Below are 14,323 nucleotides of genomic sequence, written 5' to 3' on the forward strand. Positions count from 1 at the left end.
TGTTATGGATATGACAATGGTAATGCATTTGGTTATAGAGGACTTGATCTGGTACGCATTCTGGTACAGTTGTAGAGCAAGTATGGATTGCTACTGCCAATAGACAGACTCACTGCTGTGAGCATGTCAGATACTGGATGTTGCTACTTCATGAATAGGCATACATAAATCCTGTAGCAGATCTAGACAGGTGGAGCTGGGGGAGGTGGAAGGTTTTAGAGGAACTTTATAGTGTGCTGCAGGACCAGCTTACAATGAACACTGAACCAGACAATTTGAAATGTTGAGCACACATTCTAATTGCCTGCAGAATCAGAAGAGGCCAATCAGCTTGTGCGAAGTGATAAATAATGCGGCTGCTATCAGATTGCATATAAAGGACCCATCAGCCTGCACTATCTATCATGACTGAACTAGAACTAGTCATTTATGGAATTTTAGGAAAAATATCTATGACAAAGTTGATTCATCAATGTAACATAACTGCGAGCCCCAAAGAGTCTCCAGTGCTATTAAAGAGCAACCTCTTCCTGTGTAAAACTGATAGTATGCAATACGATCCACTCAGACAAAAGATCAATAAATAATTAGATGTAGATATTCACAAAGTTTATCCAAATAGCAAATCAGACCACACACGCAAAGGCTCAATTGCTATAAAAAGAACAGGTACAGGTTCACATTTGGTCAGCAAATGACAGACATTTTTGCCAAGAAGGGCAAGTTTTTGTTATGACTGTGCATAGTGGGTTTACCTTGCTTACACCCTCCTGGCAGCTGAGGTAACCATTTGGTAGGTTGGACGCCACAGAGATGTGCTGCTCACTCATAACAACACGACCATCTTTAAGCAGAGGAAGCCAGGCAGAGCCCACTGACAGAGAAACAGACAGACATTGAAAGTACAGTATGTGTTAGAGAAAAGATTCAGCACATCCAAAGACTACACTTAATGTGACTGGTTGATTGGTATGCCTCTCTGAAAATTCTGCAGAAATGTTATGCATTAAAAAAAAAAGAAGAAACAAGTTCCTGGAGCTCTACCCCATGCCTCAAAATATTAGCACTATCAGTGACCGAATTACCCAACATGCTGTACCTGGGGTCTCCACTATGTCCCGCTTCTTTGTGCTGCTGTCACAGCTGATGTGGTAAAAAGTGAAGAGCAGGTGATGCTTTTCATGAAGTTGTGTGGGCAACTCAATTTTTATCTGCAGTACACAAACACACACACAATATGATTTAAAGAAAAAAAACTAAAACCTAAAATATATAAGATCACTTTGAAACATGATCAATATCTACACAACAAATATGAGGTGATGATCCTGAATAATTAAAAGATACAAATGTAAACACTGATTATGTACATTTGAATATACAACGATCCTGAATAATTAAAAGATACAAATGTAAACACTGATTATGTACATTTGAATATACAGTGATCAACTTTCTCATATTTGGATACCTCAACCCACTATTATCATTACATTCAGGATACTCAACTAACTATACACACACAGCATATCAGGAATTTGGAATATTTGAGACTACTTGTGAAAATGATTACATTTTGTGTATGTATAAAAATTCCCATTAAAATATTACTATTTTGTTATTATTATTATTATTATATGAACATACAAGAATTTGAGTGAAAAATTGAAATAAAAATGTAACTTAAATTTTAGAATTTCTTAGTATTTCGTTTGCCCCCCTTTGGTTCTACTGACAGCAGTACTCAAGTTATTTGTGCAAGTTTGTGCAAAACCTTATGATAACACCATAACATTTTTGTATACAATTTTTCTAAATCTTAAAACTTTTTTCTGTTTTAAATTTTGAACTCCTGTTTTTCAATATGGTCTCAAACATTTGAACCCCACTGTATACAGCATATTACTTCCTGCTTGGCCCCCTATAAAATATATATTGGCGTCCCATTCATCACCTCATCATAAAACTCTGGGTTCTGCTGGTGGTGCAGTACTGCTGCATAGGCATGTTTGGTGAAGAGAGGACCTCCTGGACGACCATAGATACACTATACATATTAGGGACACACAAACACAGTGATTTTTTTTTAAAGTTAAAGTTAAGTTGGCCTTTTTAATTTTATTTCAACAGGGCAATGCAAGAAAGGACAGAAAACAGTGTGAAAGGAGAAAGGGGAACAGAGTCTGGAAAATACCTTGAGTATTTATTATATATCAGTCATAAGAAAGGGCTTGGGGCAGCCTTGTACCTTCAAAGGTTGGGCATCCTCTTCATCTGACTCTCTGAATTCCACACATACTGCGATGTTCCTTGCCTGAGTCACATAAGATAAAGACAGAACATGAGCCAAAAAACTACTTACTATCGAATTCCTAAGTGCATGTTTTATGAGTGGCGTGTGTGCCTTCATTACACTGACCATGTCAATACATTTGGCTGAGGGCACTAATTTTGCAAGAAAATGGAAAAAGCAAGAAGCTTTCAGCTGATAATGCTAGTGTACCTTGGCAAAAGACTTCTGGTTGTCATATTTGAGGTGTTTGGGATAGACATAGAGATGATTGTTGTAGGTGGTGAAAGGCTGAGAGCACTTGGCAATACAGGGAACAAACTCCTCCACCTCCAACAGAACACCGGTGCTCGGCCCATTACTCTCAAAAGGCCTCACTGGGATGTAGGATGGAGTGACACAATCTAGCCAATGGTGAGGAGAAAATCTGAGTTCAAGTGACCAATTCATTGCACACAAGGAAGGCACAGAGTTTCAGGAAATCTCAGAAAAGACATACATTATGTTAGGGTTACATTAACAAATAGTTTGAAGACTTACTAGCCACATCAGGAGGGACATTATCAATGATCACATCCAGGTTACCCAAGATGACGGGTAGTTTAGCCATCTTCTCAGGTCTGTGAATACAGTTTAGACATATACACTAGCGGTCAAATATTTAATTTATTTATTTTTGTGTTGTCTCTTAAGCTCACCAAGGCTGCATTAATATTGTGAAAAATTGTTACGATGTAAAATAACTGTTTTCTATTTTAATATATTTTAAAATTTAATTTATTCCTGTGATGGCGAAGCTGAATTTTCAGCAGCCATTACTCCAGTTTCACATGATCCTTTAGACATCTTTGTAATATGCTGATATGATGCTTATTATTATCACCAATGTTGAAAACCCTTTTTGAGGCAAGGATACATTAAACTGATCAAAAGTGACAGTAAAGACATTTATAATGTTACAAAAGATTTATTTGAAATAAATGCAGTTCTTTTGAACTTTGCATTAATCGAAACAAATATCACAAATAAATATTAAGCAGCAAAAAATATGTTCAACATTGATAATAATAAGAACCATTATTAATAATTGAGAACCAATAATAATTGATAATAACTGAGAACCAAATCAGCATATTAGAATGATTTCTGAAGGAGCATTCTGAAGGACACTGAAGACTGGAGTAATGGCTGCTAAAAATTCAGCTTATCCATCCGAGGAATAAATGACATTTTAAAACATATTCAAATAGAAAACAGTTCTTTTATACTGTAATAAAATTTCACAATATTACTATTTTAATGTATTTTTTAGAGACCTCTTTCACAGACCTCTTTCAAAAACATTTAAACATCCTAATTATTCCAAACTTTTGACATGTAGTGTACAGTACATTTATATTTGAAGCTCATATATCTGTAGGAGGCCTGAAAAAGTGCCCCTCTGAGAGTTACTACAAAATACATTCCTAACAGTGGGACCGTCCACAGCTGCAAAAACACTGCAGAAGTATATGATGTTCAGAAAATATTTCCATTTAAAATCCATTGTTTTAATATACTGAATCTACTGTACTGTAAAAGGGACAGGAATCTCTAGTGAAGACAAGTCTGATGACATGAGGTGAATACTGACTTCCTAAAATCCGCCAGCAGTTTGAAAAGATCCTCTTCTGAGAGTTTATTACTGTCTTGCCGGTACAGCGCGGAGAACCGAGCGCTTTTATCCAAAGTCCCTGAGGCATCTTTAAACACAGGCCTATGGAAAAGAACAAAAAGATTAAACATTGTGTTTGACACTACACACAGAGAGAAGAACAAAACCTTTCCAGGCTGTTTTGGCTCACCGAGCTGCCCATGCGAAAGGCATCCTGTACTGGCCCAGTCTGCCGCAGGCCATCTTGGCATTCTTCAAAACCTTCTGAGCAACCTGTGAAGCAAAACACACACATTGTTCCCCACAACCTCTCCAGAGACATTTTATTAACAGTGAACTGGGCAGACAGCACGTTCCTAGCAGATATGCGGGGGTTTTGGATGGTATCATTGTGTAGTTTTAGGCAGGATATTGAAGGGGTCATTGTGGGATGTGGTAGAATTGTTTGAAAGTTTATGGCCTAAGCCCTGATAATCCTTTTCCTTATCTTTGCAATAACCACTTATTGTTTTGATTGACAGTGTGTATTTGGTTCTTGTGTTTTGTTTGGTATATGAGTGTGTGTATGTTTGGGTCAGCTGTTTTGTTTATGTATGTGTGTAGTTGTGTTAGGCTCATTGCCTTGCTGGAGTCGGAGCTCTTCATGTAGGGCTCAGCGCAGTGAGTAATCCCTCCCTGCAGAACTTTCTCGATTCGAGCAACCAGGAAGATGTCAGGGTGAGGACACGTCACAGAGAAGACACCCTGAAACACAAACGAGCACAGAGCCTTCTCTTACTGAAAAGATTGTGTATTTCAGTTATGCATCCTTTTTCCAAAAGAGGACGTCCCCAAAGGGAGGTTAGATATAGATAACTTCTAGGACAAATTGTCCCCAAAGTATAAACACACTCACACACTTCACTTACTCTCTTACTTTTAATGAAGTCTATCTATCTATCTATCTATCTATCTATTCATCCATCCATCCATCCATCCATCCATCCATCTACAGAATCCGTCCGTCCATCCATCCACCCATGTATCTACAGTATCTGTCCATCCATCCATCCATCTACAGTATCTGTCCATCCATCCATCCATCCATCCATCTATCTATCTATCCATCCAATCCATCCGTCTACAGTATCCATCCATCCATCCGTCCATCCATCTACAGTATCCGTCCATCCGTCCATCCATCTATCCACCCATGTATCTACAGTATCCATCACCCATCCATCCATCCATCCATCCATCCATCCAAACAATCAATCCATCTATCCACCCATGTATCTACAGTATCCATCATCCATCCATCCATCCATCCAATCAATCAATCCATCCATCTACAGTATCCGTCAGTCCATCCATCCATTCATCTATCCACCCATGTATCTACAGTATCCATCATCCATCCATCCATCTATAGTATCCGTCCGTCCATCCATCCATCCATCCATCCATCTATAGTATCCGTCCGTCCATCCATCCATCCATCCATCCATCTATAGTATCCGTCCGTCCATCCATCCATCCATCCATCCATCTATAGTATCCGTCCGTCCATCCATCCATCCATCCATCCATCTATAGTATCCGTCAGTCCATCCATCCATTAATCTATCCACCCATGTATCTACAGTATCCATCATCCATCCATCCATCTATAGTATCCGTCAGTCCATCCATCCATCCATCCATCCATTTATAGTATCCGTCTGTCCATCTATGCACCCATGTATCCACCATCCATCCATCCAATCCATCCATCTACAGTATCCGTCAGTCCATCCATCCAATCCATCCATCTACAGTATCCGTCTGTCCATCCATCCATCTATAGTATCCGTCTGTCCATCCATCCATCCATCCATCTACAGTATCCATCCATCCATCCATCTACAGTATCTATCCATCCATCCATCCATCTACAGTATACTGTATATCTATATATCCATTCATCCAACTGCCTCTGAAAATGGATTGTTCGGTCCTCTTACTTTTTTGGGGTACTGCAGCATCCCCTCTGGCAGTTCACTAAGCAGCATTTCTTGGTGAGGTGTGTCCACCCCTCCGTTTATCTGCATGCTGGGAGGTGGGATCATGGATCGGACCAGTGGGTGGTTTAGATCCACATGAAAATCTGCAGATATTTTTCGGCTGTTCTGCACATCAAACAGTGAAAGCACCACGAAGAAGGGCTCCACCTGAAGAAAACCGTAAAGCTGCACCTAATCTGTACCAGAAGTGTGTGTTGAGCTACACGTTGACACGTTGGACCGCTTCAACAAACAGAGGAATGTTTGCAAGCACCCCAGAGGCACAGTATTTGAACTTGTAGCTTATTGAGAAGTCTTGTAAGTGTGTGTGCACATTAAACTGGAATAGGAGAAAGTGTTTTAACATTGAAATAATTACACATTTACCTTTATGTAATCATATACAGGGCTGACTATCAATATACACGAAATTCTCACTTTCCCATGGAGTTTGGCTGGCTGCCACAACATATCCTTCATCAGATACAGTAATACTCAGCAAAAGAAAAGAGCTTTCTAACCACAGAACCATTGTGATTGTATGTGTGAAGCTTACGTTAGTAGTAGGACCCTCCTCATTCTCTGCTACACAGCTCTGAAGGTTGAAGGACAGATCATTGCAGCTCACCAAAACTCTCTTCCCAAACTTCTCCTCAAACTGCTTCACGTCAGGTTCAATGCCAGACAAATCGAGTTTCTACAGGCCAAAACATACACACATAGCGTAAAACCAGCAGCTCACCCTGTGATTTAATGGATTATTTATTATTAGAGCTGTGGCTCACCTGTGTGTCAGGGTCCAGAGTGAAGAGTTTCAGACGAGTTTCACTCCTCATCTTGGACTCAATGTCTCTTGCACTCTGAAAAGCAAAAACAGGAAGCCAATTGCTAATTACCACAGCTGATTGTGTTTCCTGCTCCAGCATATTGCATTACAAAAATCATTTTCTTAATTATTATTTTGTCTTGGCTTACAGTGGAATACGTAAAAATACTTAAAACAAGATTAATGTACATGAGAGATAAAATAACAAGATAACAGAACTATTTTTTTCAGAGAATATATCTGAAAAATAAATTTCCTACCCTATTGACAGTCTGTTTTAAAACCTAAAATTAGTTCGATTTAAGATTAAACTAAGAAAAAAAAATTTACATTTTAAATCAGCAATTATTAAACAGAAGGAAGACAAGAAATACTCTTTGTGCATTAGTAATTTAATTTGCAATTACACAATTATCAATTGTCTCTTTTTACACAGTGTTACTTCTGAAGTAAATGCATCACATTTTATGAATGTTTAGATATTTTACTGCAAAACAAAACAAAAGAAACGCTATAAAGTATTCAAGATCATTAAAGTGAGATATCAAGGGATGTGTGAGAAAATATTCTGACTTTAGAGAGAAGAGGCGCCTAGACGATTGATTCCAGGGAGGAGAGACGGCAGACAGGAGAATAAAGAGCGAGATAGAGATGAGATGTGTGTGTGTGTGTCTATGTTCCAAAGTATGGGTGGTTCATTGTGGAATGGTTGGAAAACATCAGACGAGAGGACTAGGGGTGTGTGGAAAAACTGTGGATGTGTAGAGAAAGGGCAGACAGCGAGGACGCCAGCATTGAGATCATGCTACAGTCAAGACACAGAAGATGAAAACCAGTATTCACCTTCACACACACACACGCACACACACACATACACACACACACACACACACACACACACACACCCTGTGAAACTGTAGATGATTGTTTGTATAATCAGCTAATCAGGAGATCATGTGTCTATATGTGTGTCTATTTGTTCACAATACCTGGAAACTGTCCTGAAAATTCCCCGGTGAGATGTCTGTCTTGCCCAGCTCATCGTCTGTGTGAGAGAAAACACACTTGCTGTACTGAAACTCTCAAAACCAGCAAACACAGTCATTAGTCTTAATGTATATAAATCAACATGTAGTGACTAGGAAAACTGTCAGATAACAGTGTCAAATCATAACAACAAACACAAAAATGTGGCTGCTCAAATATTAAAGCTGCCAAACTACATTTTTGTGATTAAAAAGTGAGTGGATGTAGGAGTTTCCTAGAGTTTACAGCAATACAGTTTCTAAGGTGTTTTGAGCGGTTTTAAACATTCATATCTGTATATGTGGTTACTAGAGTGTTTTGGGTGGTTACTAGGGCGTTACTTTGAAGTTTCTTAGGTATTCCAAATTTTTTTTTAAATATATTTATATGACATATGTGGTTTTATGGGTGGTTGCAAGTGAGTTCCTAGAGTGTTTGGATGCGAACTATGCAGTTTCTAAAGTATTCAGAGTGGCTTTAAACATGAATATATCTGGTATGGGTTTCTAGGGTGCTGTGGGTGGCTTTAGGGGGTCCCTAAAGTGTTATGGGTGGTTCCTAGGGGTTGCTCGGGTATTATGGATGGTTGCCAGGGTGTTGCTACAGAATGTGGTTTTAAAAATGTTAAAATTTTGTTTCTAGGATGTTGTTAGTGGCTGCTAGGGGGTTCCTAGAGTTTGTGTTTAGGTCCTAGGGATTGCCAGGGTATTGTGATTGGTTGCTAGGACGATGCTAGTGGTTTCTAAGGTGTGGAGAGTTGCTAGGGTGTTGTGGGTGGTCACTAGGGAATTGCTATGTAGCTTCTTAGGTGCTCTGAGTGGTTTTAAACATGTTAATATGTTCAATATGTAGTTTCTAGGGTGTTCTGGGTTGTTGCTTTCTTTCCCAAGATATTCCAGCCCCTAGATATGATTTGGGGTCCTCCCTAAAGGCAAATCGAAAGGATTATTTGCTCATTTTATTGTATTAATCTGTCTACTGTAACAGCACACATCTCCTCAGCATGATTTGAGGTATCTTTCATGTCCGTAGAACAAACATTGTGAGACGAGTTAGGCGCCAAAGTTTAATTCTTAGGGTCAGAAGTTTGTTCAGATCCCAAACCCTAAGTATGACTAATAGCAACAGCCATGCTCGCCTTAGCAAGCTCCACTAGTGATTAGTTATATTTGGTTCTGCACTCTGATTGGCCGACAGGTGTTTATTGTTTTATACGAGGCGAGAAGAAAGGAATGTGCTGTCTCCTTTGAAACTCATCAAATGTAAATAAAGACTCCCAACCTCCTCTCCTGTGTGAAATTCGAAGGGTTTAAGAGGTGTTAAGTGTTACTGTTTGTGTATGGCTATGTGTGCGTCAGTTCTGGAGTGTTGGCTATATGGATCTATCTATTAAAAGACATTAAAAGTGTGGGTGGTCTCTTCAAAGAACACATACACATGTATGAGACACGACTACACCAGCTGACTCTGTAATTACATGTCTGCGTACTCAAACTGTGTCAACAATCTTTTATTATCATATAGTAATGTATCAAAGCATGTCAGCGAACATACATGACATCAATACACACACATCTGTGAACTGCACACACTCTTACTGGCCCAAACACACACCATCGTGCAGTTCTCCATTCCTCCTCTCCTGCATGGCGAGCTCAAAGCTGCTGTGGAGGATCTTGTTGAGGGTGTTAATCCAGTCATCCATCTCTCCTTCGCCGTCTGCAGCCAGAAGATAAGTGCTTTTATCCTGCATCTTCAGCTCAAATGCGAAACGACGCACCTTACTGTTCTGCACACAGACACAACAGAGAAAGAGTGACATTTCTAATCATGCCACTGGCACTCAATAGCATAGCTCATATCATTTAGCCTTGTAAGAATTTGATGAGAATATTTTTTAGTTTATTGAAACTGGACTTTTGATTGGTATCTTGGCAAGTTCGAGACATTGTTAGATCTCTTATGAAACTCACTGGAGTATTAGTGAGGTATTTTTTCTGGAAGAAAAATCTGAGAAACAATAGATTGTGAGAAGTTAAATCTTCACTTGATCTCCATTTAAGCTCACTGCTTTCTAAAAGAACAATTGAGACATAAGAGTTCCTACTATTTATAAAAAAAAAATTTTTACTTTTCTTTCCTATGAGAATGTAAGAGCACCTAAGACTTTGGAATGATTTTAGACTTGATGAATTTATAATGAATTTACACCAGAAATGACTCTGGAAAATATATCCATCCTGCAGCAGGAGCTGAAAGCCATTTATTCCCAGACGACTGCTGAGGAATATCTGGCTGCTTTGCATGTGCACCTGTTGAAATGTTTAGGTTTTGGATCTAGAAATAACTTTTACTATTTCTCTTTTGTCTGAAATGTGGAAAACAGACAAAATGTCAAAAAACAGATGTTGAAAACAGACAAAACAGGTTGCGCATACCAAAGGAGTACTCTATTCTTTCAGGAGGCCTGGTGAATCGAGGAATGTGATCACATTTGCGCACACACTGAGCACACCACAGGAGAAAATGGAAATAATTGACCCTGGGAGAAATCATGCGTGAATTAGGCTGGACCTCATCTTTTCCTCTGTGCCTCTCGCCCGTTTTTATCTTTTTCTCTTTCTTTGCAACCCTGAGTAGCCTCATCTGAGGAACTGGTTATCCAAACACTGATATCCCCTCTTGGTCGAGACAAAGGAAGGGACTCGTGAGGATGTTATTAGAGATCAGAACTCCTTCTATAAACTGCTTTGTGCTGCAGTAAATACACAAAACAAAGCATTTATTCTTCTGGCGCCCTTATGAACTTTAAAGGAATGTTCTGGGTTCAATACAAGTTCAGGTCCATCGATAAAATTTGTAGAGCAATGTTGATTACCACAGAGTATAATGCTAACTTGGTTCGATCCCTCAGTTAAAAAAAAAAGCCAAAATTACAGTCAATTACAGTAGAATAGGTTACAATATAAGTAAACAGACTGATAAACATAAATAACATTTTTGTTACACACTGAATAAATTTGTGCACATCTGATTATAATTATTTTCAAAAAAAAAAGTTTTTACAGATATTTTATTTAATATTATTTAGAAATATTTATTATTATTATAGGTTTATTGTGAGTTGTACCACATGACATTTTAGAACCTGAACAAACTTTGTCATAAAAAGGTCAAATTAACTATTTTAAGACTTTGACACAGATATGATACAGATATTATGAGGGGTCTGCTGGAATATTCATGTTTTTTTTAATGCAGGTTGATTGCACCAAATGACTTAATTTGGTGGGCAAAATTTTATATATATATATACAGTGGGTACGGAAAGTATTCAGACAAAGATTATAAAGTACGTCATATAGTTTTCTTTTCACACATTTCTTGAGGAAAGGCTTTTTTCTTTCTTTATGACATAAGGACAGTTATATCAACCTTACATTTTTTACTTTATGTCCCCAGAAAATATCAAAATACAGTTTCCGCATACTACTCAAGTCTGCATGATTACAGAAAAAAAGTACAAAGTACAAAAAATGTCTGTTATGATGCAAACTTGAGTAGTGTGTATCAACTGTATATGTATGTAACTGTATTTTTTTTTTGTAGTTTATAATTTCATCCAATGCACCTACAATCGATTTGGGCATGCGTGGTATTATATGTATATATGTATTTAATTCAGAAATTAAAAACATGTTCATCATAGAACAGGTCTATTTAAGTCAATATACAGTATATATATATACATATATACACAGTATATACTGTATATATATATATATATATTAGTGTTGTCAAACGATTAATCTCGATTAATCGCATCCAAAATAAAAGTTTTTGATTACATAATTAGTGATCGACCGATATTGATATTTTATAACCGATACCAATTATTTGCATGCTTATGTTCCTGATAACTGATATGCAGAACCGATATTTATTTACTGTTATAAAGTAAATAAATGACTGAGTGATATATATATATACAGTATGAATTGCATTTTTTAATCATGTCATGGATGGATTTTTATACTGGTAGTTACCTGGATGACACCCATGCAGGAGTCCAAGAAGATGGTTCCCTTGGGTTCTTTAGATATTTTCTCATCTTTGTAGAAGTTCAAGTTGTATGATCCATCTCCCAGCTGGGTCAAATGGAAATACCTTCTCTTAAAAGACTAAAGGGAAAGAAAGAGAGAACGCAAAGATCATTACATGAAAATAGCAGATGTAAACACTCTATGTTTTGTTGTTAAACTAGTGACTGTTCTAAAAATAACATCTAGTGGAATGGGACCATGGGAAATTGGATTAGTGAGAACTTGAAGTTGGTAAGGCCCCACTTCCTCTCTATGGCATGGTGAGCACAAATCTGCTTCTGAGAGCAGGACTAAGGGTCAGAATTTGCTCTGCTCTGTCCATGACTGAAAACAGCCAGCTGAACACAAAGCTATGCAGGAACTGCACCCCGTGTCATGTCAATGACATCAACACTTGATTATATGGCTATGTACAGTATACATACAGAGGCGGACAAAGTACTCAACTCTGTGAATCTGTGAAAGTACAGATACTGCTGGTCAAATATTACTCCATTACAAGTAAAAGTTGTAAAGACAGATTTTTACTCAAGTAAAAGTACAGAAGTACTTGCTTTTAAAAGTAAGCAGAACTGCACAGACCGTTCTGTGTGTGACAAGTCCAACACCTATTGTGTTTTATTAGGAGATGCACAACAGTTCTTCTGTGGCTTTATAGGTAATATTTTCACGTACACAATTTAGCAAAATCAGACAATATTGTGTGTAATGTATACCACAATATTAACTTCTTATTATTGAATTGTTGTAAATACCACATCTGCAACTGGTCAGTGTTCAAAAAATGCTGGGAAATCACTTCATGTAGCCTTACAAGAGTGATTACTGATAAACTGTCTGATACCATGTAAGATATGAAAATCTCCTGTATGCATGAACGTGCAGTATGCAACCAGAGTGCACTACTTGGAATACTATATCCCACACTGCAATGCACTCTACTTGAACCTTCTAGTGTGACAAATGAACCGGAAGCAATATTAACCATATTCAACCATTTCAACCTATTATTTGAGATAACTAAATGCCACTTAAAGGGTTAGTTCACCCAAAAATGAAAATTAGGCTGTTTCTCACTCACCCTCGAGGCATCCTAGTGTATATGACTTTCTTCTTTCAGACGAATCCAGTCGGAGTTATATTAAAAATTGTCCTAAAATTGGCTATTCCAAGCTCTATCATTGCAGTCAGCGAGTGTTGCAGTGCTTCAGTCCAAAAGAAGTTACAGGAGGCCTTTGTTCACCACGCGGAGCCGTGTGAGACACTTTTTTGTATGGATGGGCGCTTTTTATTTAACTTCTTTTAGACTGAAGCACTGCAACACCCGCTGACTGCAATGATAGAGCTTGGAATAGCCATTAAACAATTTTTAATATAACTTCGACTGGATTCGTCTGAAAGAAGAAAATCATATACATCTAGGATGCCTCGGGGGGGAGTAAAACACAGCCTAATTTTCATTTTTGGGTGAACTAACCCTTTTTAAAGGGATAGTTCATCCAAAAATGACAAGTCTGTCATTTACTCACCCTCAGTTTCAAACCTGTATGAGTTTCTTTCTTCTGTTGAACAAAAAAGTATATATTTTTAAGAATGGTGGTATCCAAAGAGTTGACAGTAGCCATTGACTTCCACAGCATTTTTTCCATATTATGGAAGGCAATGGCTACTGTCAGCATTCTTCAAAACATCTTTTGTATTGTGTGTTCAACAGAAGAAAGAAACTCATACAGGTTTGGAACAACTTGAGGCTGAGTAAATGATGGCAGAATTGACATTTTTGGGTAAACTATCCATTTAATGAATTAAATCAGTGATGCTTTATAGCTTAAAAAGTTTAAAATAGTAGTATTTTTTTTTCAAACACATGTTGTTTCACATCAGAAGACAGTTTCATCAACTGGGGTCATATGAATTAACTTTGTCTAATTTGTGTGTGTGTGTGTTTCAACTTTGAGAGGTGAGTAAATGATGAGATAATCTCATTCATTCATGCATTGTGGTGGCAACAAAATAGTCTACTCCTTTTTGAGATGTTTATCTTTGCATAATGTGTTGTGTTTTGTATTTTAGTATACATTATAAACAGTGTACTATTCAGTATGCTAGTATTTTACGAACATAGTGATCATCTTAATCACAAATTTATCATCATTAAATCAAAAAAGGGATTGTGTAATGGCTAACTCACCCTCATTGTAACACTGATGGCACTGTTCATGTTTGCTTTATACAGCCAGCCGTGTTTGGACACGCCCCCTCTTTGAGAGCCCAATGAGGCGGCATCCTTTAGGAACCAGAGAGGAACATAACAAGCACACATAAGAACACATAGGTGCAATCATACACCCACACACTGTGACTTCATCTGTCTCTTCAAGCCTGAACAAAAACACATTGATA

The 14,323-nt window shown here is 37.8% G+C and overlaps 1 protein-coding gene across 13 annotated transcripts in view; it reads right to left on the minus strand.

Moving 5' to 3' along the window:
• LOC107705592 (dedicator of cytokinesis protein 9-like) overlaps positions 1 to 14,323 on the minus strand; it is an 84,784-nt gene that overhangs the window by 25,923 nt on the left and 44,538 nt on the right. For all 13 annotated transcript variants that reach the window (XM_016508956.1, XM_016508955.1, XM_016508953.1 and 10 more), the window contains exons 6-21: positions 14,112 to 14,207; positions 11,864 to 11,998; positions 9,432 to 9,606; positions 7,781 to 7,836; positions 6,751 to 6,825; positions 6,522 to 6,662; positions 5,927 to 6,133; positions 4,566 to 4,688; positions 4,135 to 4,217; positions 3,924 to 4,046; positions 2,831 to 2,910; positions 2,504 to 2,694; positions 2,249 to 2,314; positions 1,955 to 2,047; positions 1,100 to 1,211; positions 756 to 874 (exon numbers count right to left, since the gene is read on the minus strand). In XM_016508956.1, the coding sequence (XP_016364442.1) occupies positions 756 to 874; positions 1,100 to 1,211; positions 1,955 to 2,047; positions 2,249 to 2,314; positions 2,504 to 2,694; positions 2,831 to 2,910; positions 3,924 to 4,046; positions 4,135 to 4,217; positions 4,566 to 4,688; positions 5,927 to 6,133; positions 6,522 to 6,662; positions 6,751 to 6,825; positions 7,781 to 7,836; positions 9,432 to 9,606; positions 11,864 to 11,998; positions 14,112 to 14,207 (1,875 nt within the window). The remainder of the gene's footprint in view (positions 1 to 755; positions 875 to 1,099; positions 1,212 to 1,954; positions 2,048 to 2,248; positions 2,315 to 2,503; positions 2,695 to 2,830; positions 2,911 to 3,923; positions 4,047 to 4,134; positions 4,218 to 4,565; positions 4,689 to 5,926; positions 6,134 to 6,521; positions 6,663 to 6,750; positions 6,826 to 7,780; positions 7,837 to 9,431; positions 9,607 to 11,863; positions 11,999 to 14,111; positions 14,208 to 14,323) is intronic.

This window comes from Sinocyclocheilus rhinocerous, unplaced genomic scaffold, assembly GCF_001515625.1.
Source record: "Sinocyclocheilus rhinocerous isolate Xijiao unplaced genomic scaffold, SAMN03320098_v1.1 scaffold504, whole genome shotgun sequence".
Classification (NCBI taxonomy): Eukaryota; Metazoa; Chordata; class Actinopteri; order Cypriniformes; family Cyprinidae; genus Sinocyclocheilus; species Sinocyclocheilus rhinocerous.